Here is a 14500-nt window from a genome sequence, read left to right as displayed (position 1 = left end):
ACCTTTGCCCCAAACACATGTTGACAGACGGACAAAACAGAGATTCAAACGTCATACTCACACTGCACTGTACCGTAAAGAAGGAAAATGTACAGTGTTCAGTAAGAATTAAAGCATAGGCTACTTTTCTTCTTCTATGAGGGTAAGACACTGTCACTCATTACATGTCAACTGTTCTTAAATAAAGGATATGACCATACAGTAACTGTATCTTCAGTCTTCTGAACATACAAGTCAAAAGTAGCAAGGTAAAGTAATAAAACTTGTATTTCTCTGGTTCAGGATGGATGATGGCCCACATCATTCACAAGCATTGAAAAAGTAGCAAAGTGTTTTTTCTCTAAACAAACTGAATTCAGTGCTTGCTCTTGTGCGGTTATTGGTCCAGGCAGGGGGAAGCTTGGGAGTGCCATTTAATGTTGCAGGAGGACTGGATTGGATTGCCAAGGACTAGAGAATAACTAATTATTCTAGAACGCTATGCTTTTATTAATGAGCAGTAATAAAATATATATACTGCACTATTAGACTTTATAATGTCTTTCATAGTCCTCTGGGGCCGGGCCAGCCAATTGCGTTGTCCGCTTAGTGGGCACTGCCCCATGGCAGCTTCCTGGCACCGACGCACAGACGAACAACAGAGCGGAGAAAATTGAGCCTTTTGGCTAATTTCTCCCCTTCACTAATGAAGGCATAAAACAGCTCTGCAAGAATCATGTTTGCCCGTTTTGTTTTTGACCACTCAGATGAAGCCTGAATGGCTTGGTGATTAGTCGGTGACATGCCCAGCCTTGTAAAAACTAGGGCCGTTGGTTTCAGACACTAACCGCAAGAGAGTCTGTACTGTTACTGTATTGTACACTGGAATGGAGATTGAGTTCAGTTTTGCAGCTATATGCTCTTTCCTAACCAGTTTTTGGCAATAGGTTTGGCTTCAAAACTACAGGCCATACTTTTTCTTGCTGTAAAATGTGCTCATACCGTACCAGTAACTACAGGTGAAGCTTAGGCTGTGTAGAGGCTAATTCTGGAGCACAAGAGCAGCACCAGCTGGTTACAAAGCCCCATGTTCAATAGTAGAGACCGAGGCCGACCACCAACTAACAGCAGTACTCTTCAGGTTCTGTGTGACTTGTCCCAGGGAGGAGGGTCTAAGGTCAAGTGAAACAAGGCCCTGATGGCCACATCTCCGTCCCACAATGCTGTTCGGCAGGATGTCAGCCTTTGACCCATCCATCCTCCATGGGCCTCTGATAGCTAGCGCAGCCCAGGGCAGCACAGCGGCGGACAGCCATCCAAGTGCCCAGCGGATTTTTCTTTGATGAAACAAGACAGCGGTGAGCCAAGAACAGCAAGTGCCACAGCCCTGATGTAAATGAAAAAGCCACCCATGAGCTAAGTCATACACAGCGAGATCGGGGAGACGCAGTCGCTGCCGTCTGAAAATGCATGAGTAATACAGGCTTTATGGATGTGTAGTTAGCTGTGGCATGCCTACCCTGGCATAGAGAGGAGAGAGAGGGGCGGGGGGAGGAAGGAGAAGAAGAGAGAGAGAGAGAGAGAGCTAGAGAGATGCAGAGAGAGAGAGCGAGAGAGAGAAAGAGAGAGGCAGAGAGAACGCAAGAGAGAGAGAGAGAGAGAGATGGAGGGAGAGAGAGCGAGAGCAAGAGAGAGAGGCAGAGAGAGCGCAAGAGAGAGAGCAAGAGAGAGTGAATCACTTTTTCATCTCAGCTAGGAGTCAGCGAAGAAGTTCAGGCAAAACAATCAGATCCATTTCACATAAAGGAGGAATTGAATCCGCCATATCAAGAAAAAAAGGAGGAAAGTGTGGGTAAAATGTTATAAATGATTCTCAAGGCAAGGTTCATGCTAAAAATACCTTTTATGATGACATATCTGAGCCAATGCTGTTTTTCCTCGATTAAACCGAGGTCCAAAGCATATTTCCTCTGGTATTCCAAAGATATCTCGACACTTATTCAAACCAGATCATATTTTTGCAGAATGACTGTTGGGGTTACATTGACAGAGTGCTCTGGCTCTGGAAAGTCAGGATGCCTTTGGTTAGTGTGACATGCCAGAGTCATACCACACTAACGGAATAAGAATGAAAACATTTCAACTTTGAGGAGAGGATTCACCAAAAGACAACACATACTGTATTAGTTCACTCACGGAACAAAGACAAAGCCTTGGTGAGAGAACTGCTGCTATTGGGAAATGAATCGTTCAGTAAAAAGTGTTTCACTACATCTTCATTACAAACCTTTTAAAAGTTATTTATCTCAATTCAATTCAATTCAAAGGGGCTTTAATGGCATCGGAAACATATGTTTAGATTGCCAAAGTAAGTAAAAACAATTAACAAAATTGAAATAAGCAACGTTTCAGGAGTTATTATATTTTTAGCTATGTACTGTTAGCTGTGTATCTCTCTCTCTCTCCCTTTATCTCTCTCTGTCGGTCTCTCTGTCTCTCTCTGTCTGTTTGTCTGTGTGTGTCTCTCCATATCTCTCCATATCTCTGTCTGTCTGTCTGTCTGTCTGTCTGTCTGTCTGTCTGTCTGTCTGTCTGTCTGTCTGTCTGTCTGTCTGTCTGTCTGTCTGTCTGTCTGTCTGTCTGTCTGTCTGTCTGTCTGTCTGTCTCTCTCTCTCTCTGTCTCTCTCTCTCTTTCTCTCTGAGGACTAAGGAAGTGCTCTCATTCCATCAGTGAACATTCCCGCCTCTCCTTTTCTCAAGTCAGTCTGAAGTTTTACTGGAATACCGCAACAAAGCCATCATCAACTCCGGCTTCATGAATCAAGGGAACATGCTGCAAACATTATACTCCTCCGTCCAACGTCCAACCCAGCACCGTCATATTTACCCATGCCTCACGGCTGAGGTCATGCGAGTCACACACAGGGAGAGACGTGGGCTGAAGATGGGAATCCTGGGAAAAGGAGTCAGCGGTGTGTGTGTGTGTGTGTGTGTGTGTGTGTGTGTGTGTGTGTGTGTGTGTGTGTGTGTGTGTGTGTGTGTGTGTGTGTGTGTGTGTGTGTGTGTGTGTGTGTGTGTGTGAATGTATCTGTGTCTGTGTGTGTATCTTCATGTTTAATGCAGAAGCAGCATTCACAACAGAACTTGGGCCAATGGGCCCTGGTCAAAAGAAGTGCACTGTACAGGGAAAAGTGTGCCATTTGAAACAAAACCTTGGTGTTTGTCTATGCAGACATCTTACATTAGAGACAATCACAGAGGAGAGCAGGAATCCATAGGTGGTGTAGAACAGCAGCAGTGTTCATCACTGTTCTATGATACAGTAGCAAACAAAAGTGAGGTCGAGAACATTTGTCTGTTTCTCCCATAAACACTCAGATTATTACTCCTCATTCGAAGGGACACAAACGTCTGCTAGGAAAAACACAGGAAACTAAGTCAGTTATTGGGAATTCATCATGGGTGCCAATGCCACTTCATGCAGAAACCAAATATTGTGTGTGTGTGTGTGTGTGTGTGTGTGTGTGTGTGTGTGTGTGTGTGTGTGTGTGTGTGTGTGTGTGTGTGTGTGTGTGTGTGTGTGTGTGTGTGTGTGTGTGTGTGTGTGTGTGTGTGTGCGTGCGTGCACGTGCGTGCGTGCGTGTGAAATGTTATAGCTGCCGCACAGACTCAAAGTCGATTACTCATCTTTTCACGAGCTGAATCAACAGACAGACCGCTGCATTTATCTGAGAAAACGTGGGACTCTAGCACTCTGCTCTAATTCAAACATTTTCCTCAAATAAGCTCATATCTGCATCCCAAATGGCACCCTATTTCCTATATAGTGCACTACTTTTGACCAGGACCCATGAGGGTGCCATTTGGGACATTGACATAGAAACTCCGGCAACACTGGCCTAGCCAGGAGAAACTTTACTAAAGTATCAAATGAGGTAAAATATACAAGCTTAAAAAAAACCTGAATTTAAACAGTACAGTGAAGAGGATATTTTTCTGTGTTGCAAGACAAGTACTGTCTTTGCTGGTGGGCACTGATATTTACAGTTCATTATCCCCAAGGTAGTGTGCATCCTAAATGGCACTCTATCCCTTATATAGTGCACTTGTTTTGACCAGGGCCCATGGGGTGTCATTTGGGACCCGTGTTAACATTTCTGTTCAAGGTTCTAAATATCATGCAAATCTTGTGGCTTTTCTTCCCCCTGAGACTATAATAAAAAATATATATATTTGAACGTTTAACATTATCATCACTATTTGATTACAATTCATTTTCTAAAAGTTTAATACAGAAGACATCGTACTGAAGTTAGATTTTTTTAATCATTTCACTTTAAAAATACTTTCCTCTGGCACAAAACACTTTTCTTAGGAATGTCCCCAAACCCAGTTAGTGGCTTTCATGACATAAGGCCTTCAGTCTAAGACATATTTATTATCATCTCCGGCTGGGCCATTCCATTTTGCTAGTGGGGAGGAAGGAGTCACTACTGATTCAAACACAGTTCAGGTCTGGCACTATCACACTGACACTCACTCTGGGTCTCCCCTCGAGTGCCCATATGGATCTTTCCTGATGTGTGCTCCTCTATTGAACACACCAATCTCAGGCATCTCAGGATCTCTGATTAAATCCCCATTAAGTGACAGTTTGGTTACATTAGGCTCTGAGGAATTTAAGGCATGGAAATATTTTATGGTATCAGTTGGCTCGCAGTGTTGCCTCTTAAAACACTCTGGTGAGGGAAACCCTTTGTCAGGAAAGAAATCTATAGAAATCAACTCACATTTGTCAGTTAATATATTCTTCCTATCTATCTATAAGTTGAATATCTTGGACAAAAGACTGATACAGAGCTGGTAAAGACAGAGAAAAGTTCACTTTCTCTGAATACGTTTGATAAATGTATGCTTTTTACTCTAAAACCATTTTCCCACTTCCCCGCCGAGAGAAGCTCTATGGCAAAAATCTAAAATAATCGTCCAACATTCCAGGTGAGACCCTATAGTCTCATCCAGAGAGAGAGGGGTATGAAATAAGATCAGACTGAAATTAAGCATGATACTAAAGCCTGATGAGCCCAGTAGATCATTTACATGTACTGGCTATATAAAACACACCACACCCTGAGTATAATGGTTAGTGCTGAGGCCCTACCCAAAGGAATAGACTGAACTTCGTAAAAGGCAACAACAACAAAAAACAACACTGAAAGCTTTTCTGAAAAACGATGTTTTGAATGGTGGTGCACATGCATGTCCACAGTAAACACTATCGCGATCACACAAAAAAAACATGCCATACAACTAATATTACTCAATGTTACCCACTAAACTAAGGCTACTAAACTTAGCAAAAAAAGAAACGTCCCTTTTTCAGGACCCTATCTTTCAAAGATAATTCATAAAAATCCAAATAACGTCACAGATCTTCATTGTAAAGGGTTTAAACACTATTTATCATGCTTGTTCAATGAACCATAAACAATTAATGAACATGCACCTGTAGAACGGTCGTTAAGACACTAACAGCTTACAAACGGTAGGCAATTAAGGTCACAGTTATGAAATCTTAGGACACTAAAATGCCTTTCTACTGACTGAAAAACACCAAAAGAAAGATGCCCAGGGTCCCTGCTCATTTGCGTGAACGTGCCTTAGGTATGCTGCAAGGAGGCAACTGCCCGAGTTGCACCAGGAATGCACTGCAGATGTGGCCAGGGCAATAAATTACTGTGAGGCGCCTAAGACAGAGCTACAGAGAGACAGGACGGACAGCTGATCATCCTCGCAGTGGCAGACCACATATAACAACACCTGCACACGATCGGTACATCCGAACATCACACCTGGAGGACAGGTACAGGATGGCAACAACAACTGCCCAAGTTACACCAGGAACACACAATCCCTCCATCAGTGCTCAGACTGTCGTCAATAGGCTGAGAGAGGCTGGACTGAGAGTTTGTAGACCTTTTGTAAGGCAGGTCCTCACCAGACATCACCAGCAACAACGTTGCCTATGGGCACAAACCCACCGTCGTTGGACCAGACAGGACTGGCAAAAAGTGCTCTTCACTGAAGAGTTGCAGTTTTGTCTCACCAAAAATTGTTGATGGTTGGATTCGCATTTATCATCGAAGGAATGAGCGTTACACCGAGGCCTGTACTCTGGAGCGGATCGATTTGGAGGTGGAGGGTCAGTCATGGTCTGGGGCGGTGTGTCACAGCATCATTAGACTGAGCTTGTCGTCATTTAGACAATCTCAACGCTATGCGTTACAGGGAAGACATCCTCCTCCCTCATGTGGTAGCCTTCCTGCAGGCTCATTCTGACATGACCCTCCAGCATGACAATGCCACCAGCCATACTGCTCGTTCTGTGCGTGATTTCCTGCAAGACAGGAATGTCAGTGTTCTGCCATGGCCAGCGAAGAGCCCGGATCTCAATCCCATTGAGAACGTCTAGGACCTGTTGGATCGGTGGGTGTGGGCTAAGGCCATTCCCCCCAGAAATGTCTGGGATCTTGCAGGTGCCATGGTGGAAGAGTTGGGTAACATCTCACAGCAAGAACTGGCAAATCTGGTGCAGTCCACGAGGAGGAGATGCACTGCAGTACTTAATGCAGCTGGTGGCCACACCAGATACTGACTGTTACTTTTGATTTTGACCCCCCCCCCCCTTTGTTCAGGGACACATTGTTCCATTTCTGTTAGTCACATGTCTGTGGAACTTGTTCAGTTTACGTCTCAGTTGTTGAATCTTGTTATGTTCATACAAATATTTACACATGTTGAGTTTGCTGAAAATAAAAGCAGTTGACGTTTATTTTTTTGCTGAGTTTATTCCGCTACTATTGATAATACAGTCAGTACTTCTCCTACTGTCCTGTGTGAATTTAAGTATGCTCCCTCTAATTCTCTCTCTCTCTCTCTATTTTTCTCTCTCTCTCTTCCTCTCTTCTCTCGGAGGACCTAAGCCCTAGGACCAGGCCTCAGCACTACCTGGCCTGATGACTCCTTGCTGTCCCCAGACCACCATCGTGCTGCTTCTCCAGTTTCAACTGTTCTGCCTGCGGCTATGGAACCCTGACCTGTTTACCGGACATGCTACCTGCTGTTTTTTCGACTCTCTCTCTCTACCGCACCTGCTGTCTCTAACTCTGAATGATCGGCTATAAAAATCCAACTGACATTTACTCCTGAGGTGCTGACCTGTTGCACCCTCTACAGCCACTGTGATTATTATTATTTGACCCTGCTGGTCATCTAGGAACGTTTGAACATATTGGCCATATACTGTTATAATCTCCACCCGGCACACCCAGAAGAAGACTGGCCACCCCTCAGAGCCTGGTTCCTCTCTAGGTTTCTTCCTAGGTTCTTTCCTTTCTAGGGTGTTTTTCCTAGCTACTGTGCTTCAACATCTGCATTGCTTGCTGTATGGGGTTTTAGGCTGGGTTTCTGTATAGCACTTTGTGACATCGGCTAATATAAAAACGGCTTTATAAATACATTTGATTTGATTTGATTTGATACTATGCTAGACTTCTACTACTACTCTAGACTTCTGCTACTACACTAGCCTTCTACTACTATGCTAGCCTTCTGCTACTACGCAAGCCTTCTGCTGCTACACTAGCCTTCTACTACTATGCTAGCCTTCTGCTACTACGCAAGCCTTCTGCTACTACACTAGCCTTCTACTACTACGCTAGCCTTCTGCTACTACGCAAGCCTTCTGCTGCTACGCTAGCCTTCTGCTACTACGCTAGCCTTATGCTTCTATGCTGGCTTTCTGCTACTACGCTAGACTCAATTCTTAAAGCCTCTAACAATTAAACATCTTTAATTCTTCCACTGGCACAAAAAAACATTGGACAGCTGAAGCACACCATTTTTCTTAAGGAAAATGACCCTTTCTTGTTTGAATATACAATCTAAAAAGAGCATTACTTTGTGGGCATGTTAACCTTTCATAAATATCTCTAAATGCACAACATTTAACAATCCTATGTATTACTTTCAGGAAAATTAGAAAAGGCCTATAAATGTATCTAATGAATACTCATCTGCACAGACCGTAATCATGGCATTCCCACATTCACAACAAAAAAAAGCAAATTCAAAAGCATCGTAAAGACAATGTCATGATTCATGTTGGTCTGGGACGATGGTGAGGGCACAATGGTGCTCAGCTCAGAAGAGTCGTCCTCCTCATAAACGCTGAGACACATTTGGAGACATATGTTTCGTGTTTGGCCAGGAAAAACAATAATCAAATCCTTTGAGCCTCTTTTTGTGAAAAGATGATTGCTAATATAAAAGTGGGTTTTGTATCATCATAAATTAGGATGAGCGAGTAATTACCTCCACCCTCTTTCTCTCTCTCTCCTGCACAACAACACACTATCATCTCTTCTCAACAGGATGTAAAGTAGAGGAGGCAGTCACAAAGGCATGAAGTAGAACAGGCTTTTCCCCCACATAGTCCGGGTTTGTATACAATGGTGTCTATATATATATATATATATATATATACACTGCTCAAAAAAATAAAGGGAACACTAAAATAACACATCCTAGATCTGAATGAATGAAATAACCTTATTAAATACTGTTTTCTTTACATAGTTGAATGTGCTGACAACAAAATCACACAAAAATAATCAATGATAATCCAATTTATCAACCCATGGAGGTCTGGATTTGGAGTCACACTCAAAATTAAAGTGGAAAACCACACTACAGGCTGATCCAACTTTGATGTAATGTCCTTAAAACAAGTCAAAATGAGGCTCAGTAGTGTGTGTGGCCTCCACGTGCCTGTATGACCTCCCTACAACGCCTGGGCATGCTCCTGATGAGGTGGCGGATGGTCTCCTGAGGGATCTCCTCCCAGACCTGGACTAAAGCATCCGCCAACTCCTGGACAGTCTGTGGTGCAACGTGGCGTTGGTGGATGGAGCGAGACATGATGTCCCAGATGTGCTCAATTGGTTTCAGGTCTGGGAAACGGGCGGGCCAGTCCATAGCATCAATGCCTTCCTCTTGCAGGAACTGCTGACACACTCCAGCCACATGAGGTCTAGCATTGTCTTGCATTAGGAGGAACCCAGGGCCAACCGCACCAGCATATGGTCTCACAAGGGGTCTGAGGATCTCATCTAGGTACCTAATGGCAGTCAGGCTACCTCTGGCGAGCACATGGAGTGTTGTGCGGCCCCGCAAAGAAATGCCAGCCCACACCATGACTGACCCACCGCCAAACCGGTCATGCTGGAGGATGTTGCAGGCAGCAGAGCGTTCTCCACGGAGTCTCCAGACTCTGTCACATCTGTCACGTGCTCAGTGTGAACCTGCTTTCATCTGTGAAGAGCACAGGGCGCCAGTGGCGAATTTGCCAATCTTGATGTTCTCTGGCAAATGCCAAACGTCCTGCACAGTGTTGGGCTGTAAGCACAACCCCCACCTGTGGACGTCGGGCCCTCATACCACCCTCATGGAGTCTGTTTCTGACCGTTTGAGCAGACACATGTACATTTCTGGCCTGCTGGAGGTCATTTTGCAGGGCTCTGGCAGTGCTCCTCCTTGCACAAAGGCGGAGGTAGCGGTCCTGCTGCTGGGTTGTTGCCCTCCTACGGCCTCCTCCACGTCTCCTGATGTACTGTTCTTTCTCCTGGTAGCGCCTCCATGCTCTGGACGCTACGCTGACAGACACAGCAAACCTTCATGCCACAGCTCGCATTGATGTGCCATCCTGGATGAGCTGCACAACCTGAGCCACTTGTGTGGGTTGTAGACTCCGTCTCATGCTACCACTAGAGTGAAAGCACCGCCAGCATTCAAAAGTGACCAAAACATCAGCCAGGAAGCATAGGAACTGAGAAGTGGTCTGTGGTCACCACCTGCTGAACCACTCCTTTATTGGGGGTGTCTTGCTAATTGCCTATAATTTCCACCTGTTCTCTATTCCATTTGCACAACAGCATGTGAAATGTATTGTCAATCAGTGTTGCTTCCTAAGTGGACAGTTTGATTTCACAGAAGTGTGATTGACTTGGAGTTACATTGTGTTGTTTAAGTGTTCCCTTTATTTTTTTGAGCAGTATATATATATATATATATAAATATTGGACAGCTGAAGCAAGCAGTTGAAGTCGGAAGTTTACATACACTTAGGTTGGAGTCATTAAAACTCGTTTTTCAGCCACTCCACAAATTACTTGTTAACAAACTATAGTTTTGGCAAGACAGTTAGGACATCTACTTTGTGCATGACACAAGTAATTTTTCCAACAATTGTTTACAGACAGATTATTTTACATATAATTCACTGAATCAAAATTCCAGTGGGTCAGAAGTTTACATACAATAAGCTGACTGTGCCTTTAAACAGCTTGGAAAATTCCAGAAAATGATGTCATGGCTTTAGAAGCTTCTGATAGCCTAATTGACATAATTTGAGTCAATTGGAGGTGTACCTGTGGATGTATTTCAATGCCTACCTTCAAACTCTGTGCCTCTTTGCTTAACATCATGGGAAAATCAAAAGAAACCAGCAAGACCTCAGAAAAAAAATTGTAGACCTCCACAAGTCTGGTTCATCCTTGGGAGAAATTTCCAAACGCCTGAAGGTACCACGTTCATCTGTACAAACAATAGTACGCAAGTATAAACACCATGGGACCACACAGCCGTCATACAGCTCAGGAAGAAGACGTGTTCTGTCTCCTAGAGATGAAAGTTCTTTGGTGCGAAAAGTGCAAATCAATCCCAGAACAACAGGAAAGGACCTTGTGGAGATGCTGGAGGAAACAGGTACAAAAGTATCTATATCCACAGTAAAACAAGTCCTAAATCGACATAACCTGAAAGGCCGCTCAGCAAGGAAGAAGCCACTGCTCCAAAACCGCCATAAAAAAGCCAGACTACGGTTTGCAACTGCACATGGGGACAAAGATTGTACTTTTTGGAGAAATGTCTTCTGGTCTGATGAAACAAAAATAGAACTGTTTGGCCATAATGACCATCGTTATGTTTGGAGTAAAAAGGGGATGCTTGCAAGCCGAAGAACACCATCCCATCCGTGAAGCACGGGGGTGGCAGCATCATGTTGTGGGGGTGCTTTGCTGCAGGAGGGACTGGTGAACTTCACAAAATAGATGGCATTATTAGGAAGAAAAATTATGTGGGTATATTGAAGCAACATCTCAAGACATCAGTCAGGAAGTTAAAGCTTGGTCGCAAATGGGTCTTCCAAATGGACAATGACCCAAGCATACTTCCAAAGTTGTGGAAAATGGCTTAAGGACAACAAAGTCAAGGTATTGGAGTGGCCATCACAAAGCCCTGACCTCAATCCCCAGAGAAAATTTGTGGGCAGAACTGAAAAAGCGTGTGCGAGCAAGGAGGCCTACAAACCTGAGTCAGTTACACCAGCTCTGTCAGGAGGAATGGGCCAAAATTCACCCAATTTATTGTGGAAAGCTTGTGGAAGGCTACCCAAAACGTTTGACCCAAGTTAATTAATTTAAAGGCAATGCTACCAAATACTAATTGAGTGTATGTAAACTTCTGACCCACTGGGAATGTGATGAAAGAAATAAAAGCTGAAAGAAATAATTCTCTCTACTCTTATTCTGACATTTCACATTCTTAAAATAAAGTGGTGATCCTAACTGACCTAAGACAGGGAATTTTTTACCAGGATTAAATGTCAGGAATTGTGAAAAACTGAGTTTAAATGTATTTGGCTAAGGTCTACGTAAACTTCTGACTTCAACTGTATATGACCGTTGTTTCCAGACAAGCAGACAATCAGTGGGTTTGAAAGGGGCTTCAGACTAGTCACTGCACTCAAGGCCTGGGCAGGATTCGCAGTGAAGGACAAAAAATATTTATGATTAAATAAATGGGAATATCAAACAAAATAATATAATTTGGAAAATTCTATAATTTTCAACAATAGAAAGGCCTTCTTCAACACATGACATACAGTACAAATAATACTATATGTGGGGTGTAGCTCTGAGACAAACAGTATGCATGTGTATTGAACTGAAGGGTATCAGACTGTCTGCACAACTCACCATCATCATGTTAGCCGACAGCTTAAGCTTAGGCTTTAGATATAGGAGCTATGACAAGCATTGGGGTCCCAAACAAGGTTACTTGTTGCTACAGTACATACCACCTCTACTTTATGAAGCACAATTGCTTTCATACCAGTAGCCAACACAAACAAATGTAGAAGAAAATTTATGCTCCTCTATAAACCTGAGTGAGGAGGTTACAAATGAGATTATAGAAAAGCCTCGAGGAATGTTTACTTTCAGTAAGGCTGAGGTTGAAATGAAACTACCTCGTGTGGTTGAGGTAATTCACCAATGGACATTTACTCTTAAAATCTATTTATTAGAAATATTTACTCATTAATTTACTCTTACATTTTATTTATTAAAATAAACTTCTGCTAATAGGATACATAAATCATTTACAAATATAAAGTTTCAAATAAAGTTGGTCTGTACCTAACCAAAAGTGTGATCTATAACAGCTTAATAAATGCTATCCACTCATAAACTCCAGAGACATCCTCATCTGTCCTCCTCAATCAGAATTTGCCACTTCCTCTAAAATCAGTGCAGTCTCTTCTGTTGATAATCCATAGAGTGGAAGTCAAAGTGCTCCCTTCTCTGGCAGTTACTCCACATATACCACTTAAATCACATCACGTGGCTACACTTTGTGTCACTGAGATGACTTTCATTGTGATGCTCTTTATTAAGACCAGGTCTATACATCAGTGACCTCGGCACTTAATTAACGAGGGTGTTATCAACAGTAGAATCCACAACTGCAAACACGGATCTGTCAACTAAATATACAGTACATCTGAATCAAATATGAAGACGACAGTGCACTTAAGGATGCCATATGTAGCCAAATAGATAGAAACTGGCACCATTTCACAGTAAACGGATATGTAGTATAATAGAAAATATTATCAGAGGACTGGAAGGAATGACAATAAGAGGATCTAACTGATACACTTCTAAAAAAGAGTTTCCTTGTATAATAAATATTAGCAAATTAGTTTAGTAACTCCTTTCCCCGATATTGGTATGATACCTTTAGATTTAGAACGCATATGAAAGTATATTTAAAGAACCGAATGGTTTCTATAAACATCTAGATATTATTAAAATACATTCTGTGATACAGAGTAGCGTCAATGAGCGCGTTAAATCATAGGTTTAGCTTTACCTTGTTCCGGGGAGAGAGAGAAACACGCGCGGGTAGCTTTGGCTGTCAGATGGCCTTTCTCTTGAGAGCCATAGCGCTCCTCTGGCGTGGTGAGCCGCTTCGGACTCGGACAGTGACTGGGGTTGTGATGTGGGCTCCGGCAGGTCTGGGTTCCAAAACCATCGTTCCCGATGCGTCTGGCGCAGAAGTCCGACTTACTGCTGTACATGGAGAGAGTCAGCCCCGTGAAGTCTGAATACACTGGGGTTTGGCGGTGACTCACCATTCCGAACAGTGCTGAGGATTTCTGCAATGGAATTTCAGTGTTCCCGGTGTGCATTCTCTGTGTTCACATTTACCTGTGTCGGGGGAGAGAAAAACACATATCCCTTATAAAAATCTGAAGCCAAATCAAACCATCTCCTTAACTTGAACAGATGTTTTTTTACGCACGTTCTTCCAAATTGCCAAATAACATGGAATATTTAGTGACAATAAATACAAAATATGCAAGAAGTGAGAGATCTTCATTCTCTAGATGACACCTACCGTATAAGCCGTCAAAAGGAAGAAGACGTAGACTGCTTTATGGTCGGACTTGGTGTACATCAGCATCTTCCGCCAAATGCGGAGAAAAGCGTGTCTTTACCAACCGCATCCTCTCCGCTTCCAAAGTACATTTTAAAGAATGTTCCATGTATCAATTCTCAACATCTTCCCTTTGACTGACATCTGATTCATCCACTGAGTCGGCAGTATCCGAGTCAATGCGTCTCTGTCCGCACCAATGCAAGCATGACTGTCCGGGGACCAAAGGTAGGTGGGATATGAAGATATCGATCGTGGAGAATCGTTTTACGGGTGAGCAAACTGATGTGCTTAGAAGTTAACGTAACAGCAGATGATGGACAGGTTCCAAGGAAATGATGAGCAAATAGCCTGTCAATGAGAACCAAATGACTTTAGGGTAGGTCAAATAGCCTGTCAATGAAAACCGAATGCCTTTAGGGTAGGTCAAATAGCCTGTCAATGAGAACCAAATGACTTTAGGGTAGGTCAAATAGCCTGTCAATGAAAACCGAATACCTTTAGGGTAGGTCTACAGGCATTTTTATAGCGCAAACTTCAGTTAGGAATCGATTAGGAATGAGGGAACATGTATTTTATATGATAGAGACAAATAGCCTATCAGGTCACATATAGGGGTAAAAAAAAGAAAACAATGATATAGTAGGCCCCTGCGTATTGTTCGTTCTATAGGCATAGGCCA

At 43.1% G+C, this 14500-nt stretch overlaps 1 protein-coding gene across 1 annotated transcript in view; it reads right to left on the bottom strand.

The window, feature by feature from the left end:
* Window positions 1–14289, bottom strand: part of LOC106574011 (uncharacterized) — a 155192-nt gene extending 140903 nt beyond the window's left edge. Inside the window, exons 1-2 of the mRNA XM_014149511.3 lie at window positions 13780–14289; window positions 13252–13589 (exon numbers count right to left, since the gene is read on the bottom strand). Coding sequence (XP_014004986.3) covers window positions 13252–13570 — 319 coding nt within the window. The 5' untranslated portion in view covers window positions 13571–13589; window positions 13780–14289. The remainder of the gene's footprint in view (window positions 1–13251; window positions 13590–13779) is intronic.
* Between the last annotated feature and the right edge of the window lie 211 nt (window positions 14290–14500).

Source organism: Salmo salar, chromosome 16 (genome assembly GCF_965601325.2).
Source record: "Salmo salar chromosome 16, fSalSal1, whole genome shotgun sequence".
Taxonomy (NCBI): Eukaryota; Metazoa; Chordata; class Actinopteri; order Salmoniformes; family Salmonidae; genus Salmo; species Salmo salar.
This window is presented reverse-complemented; position numbering and strand designations above follow the sequence as displayed.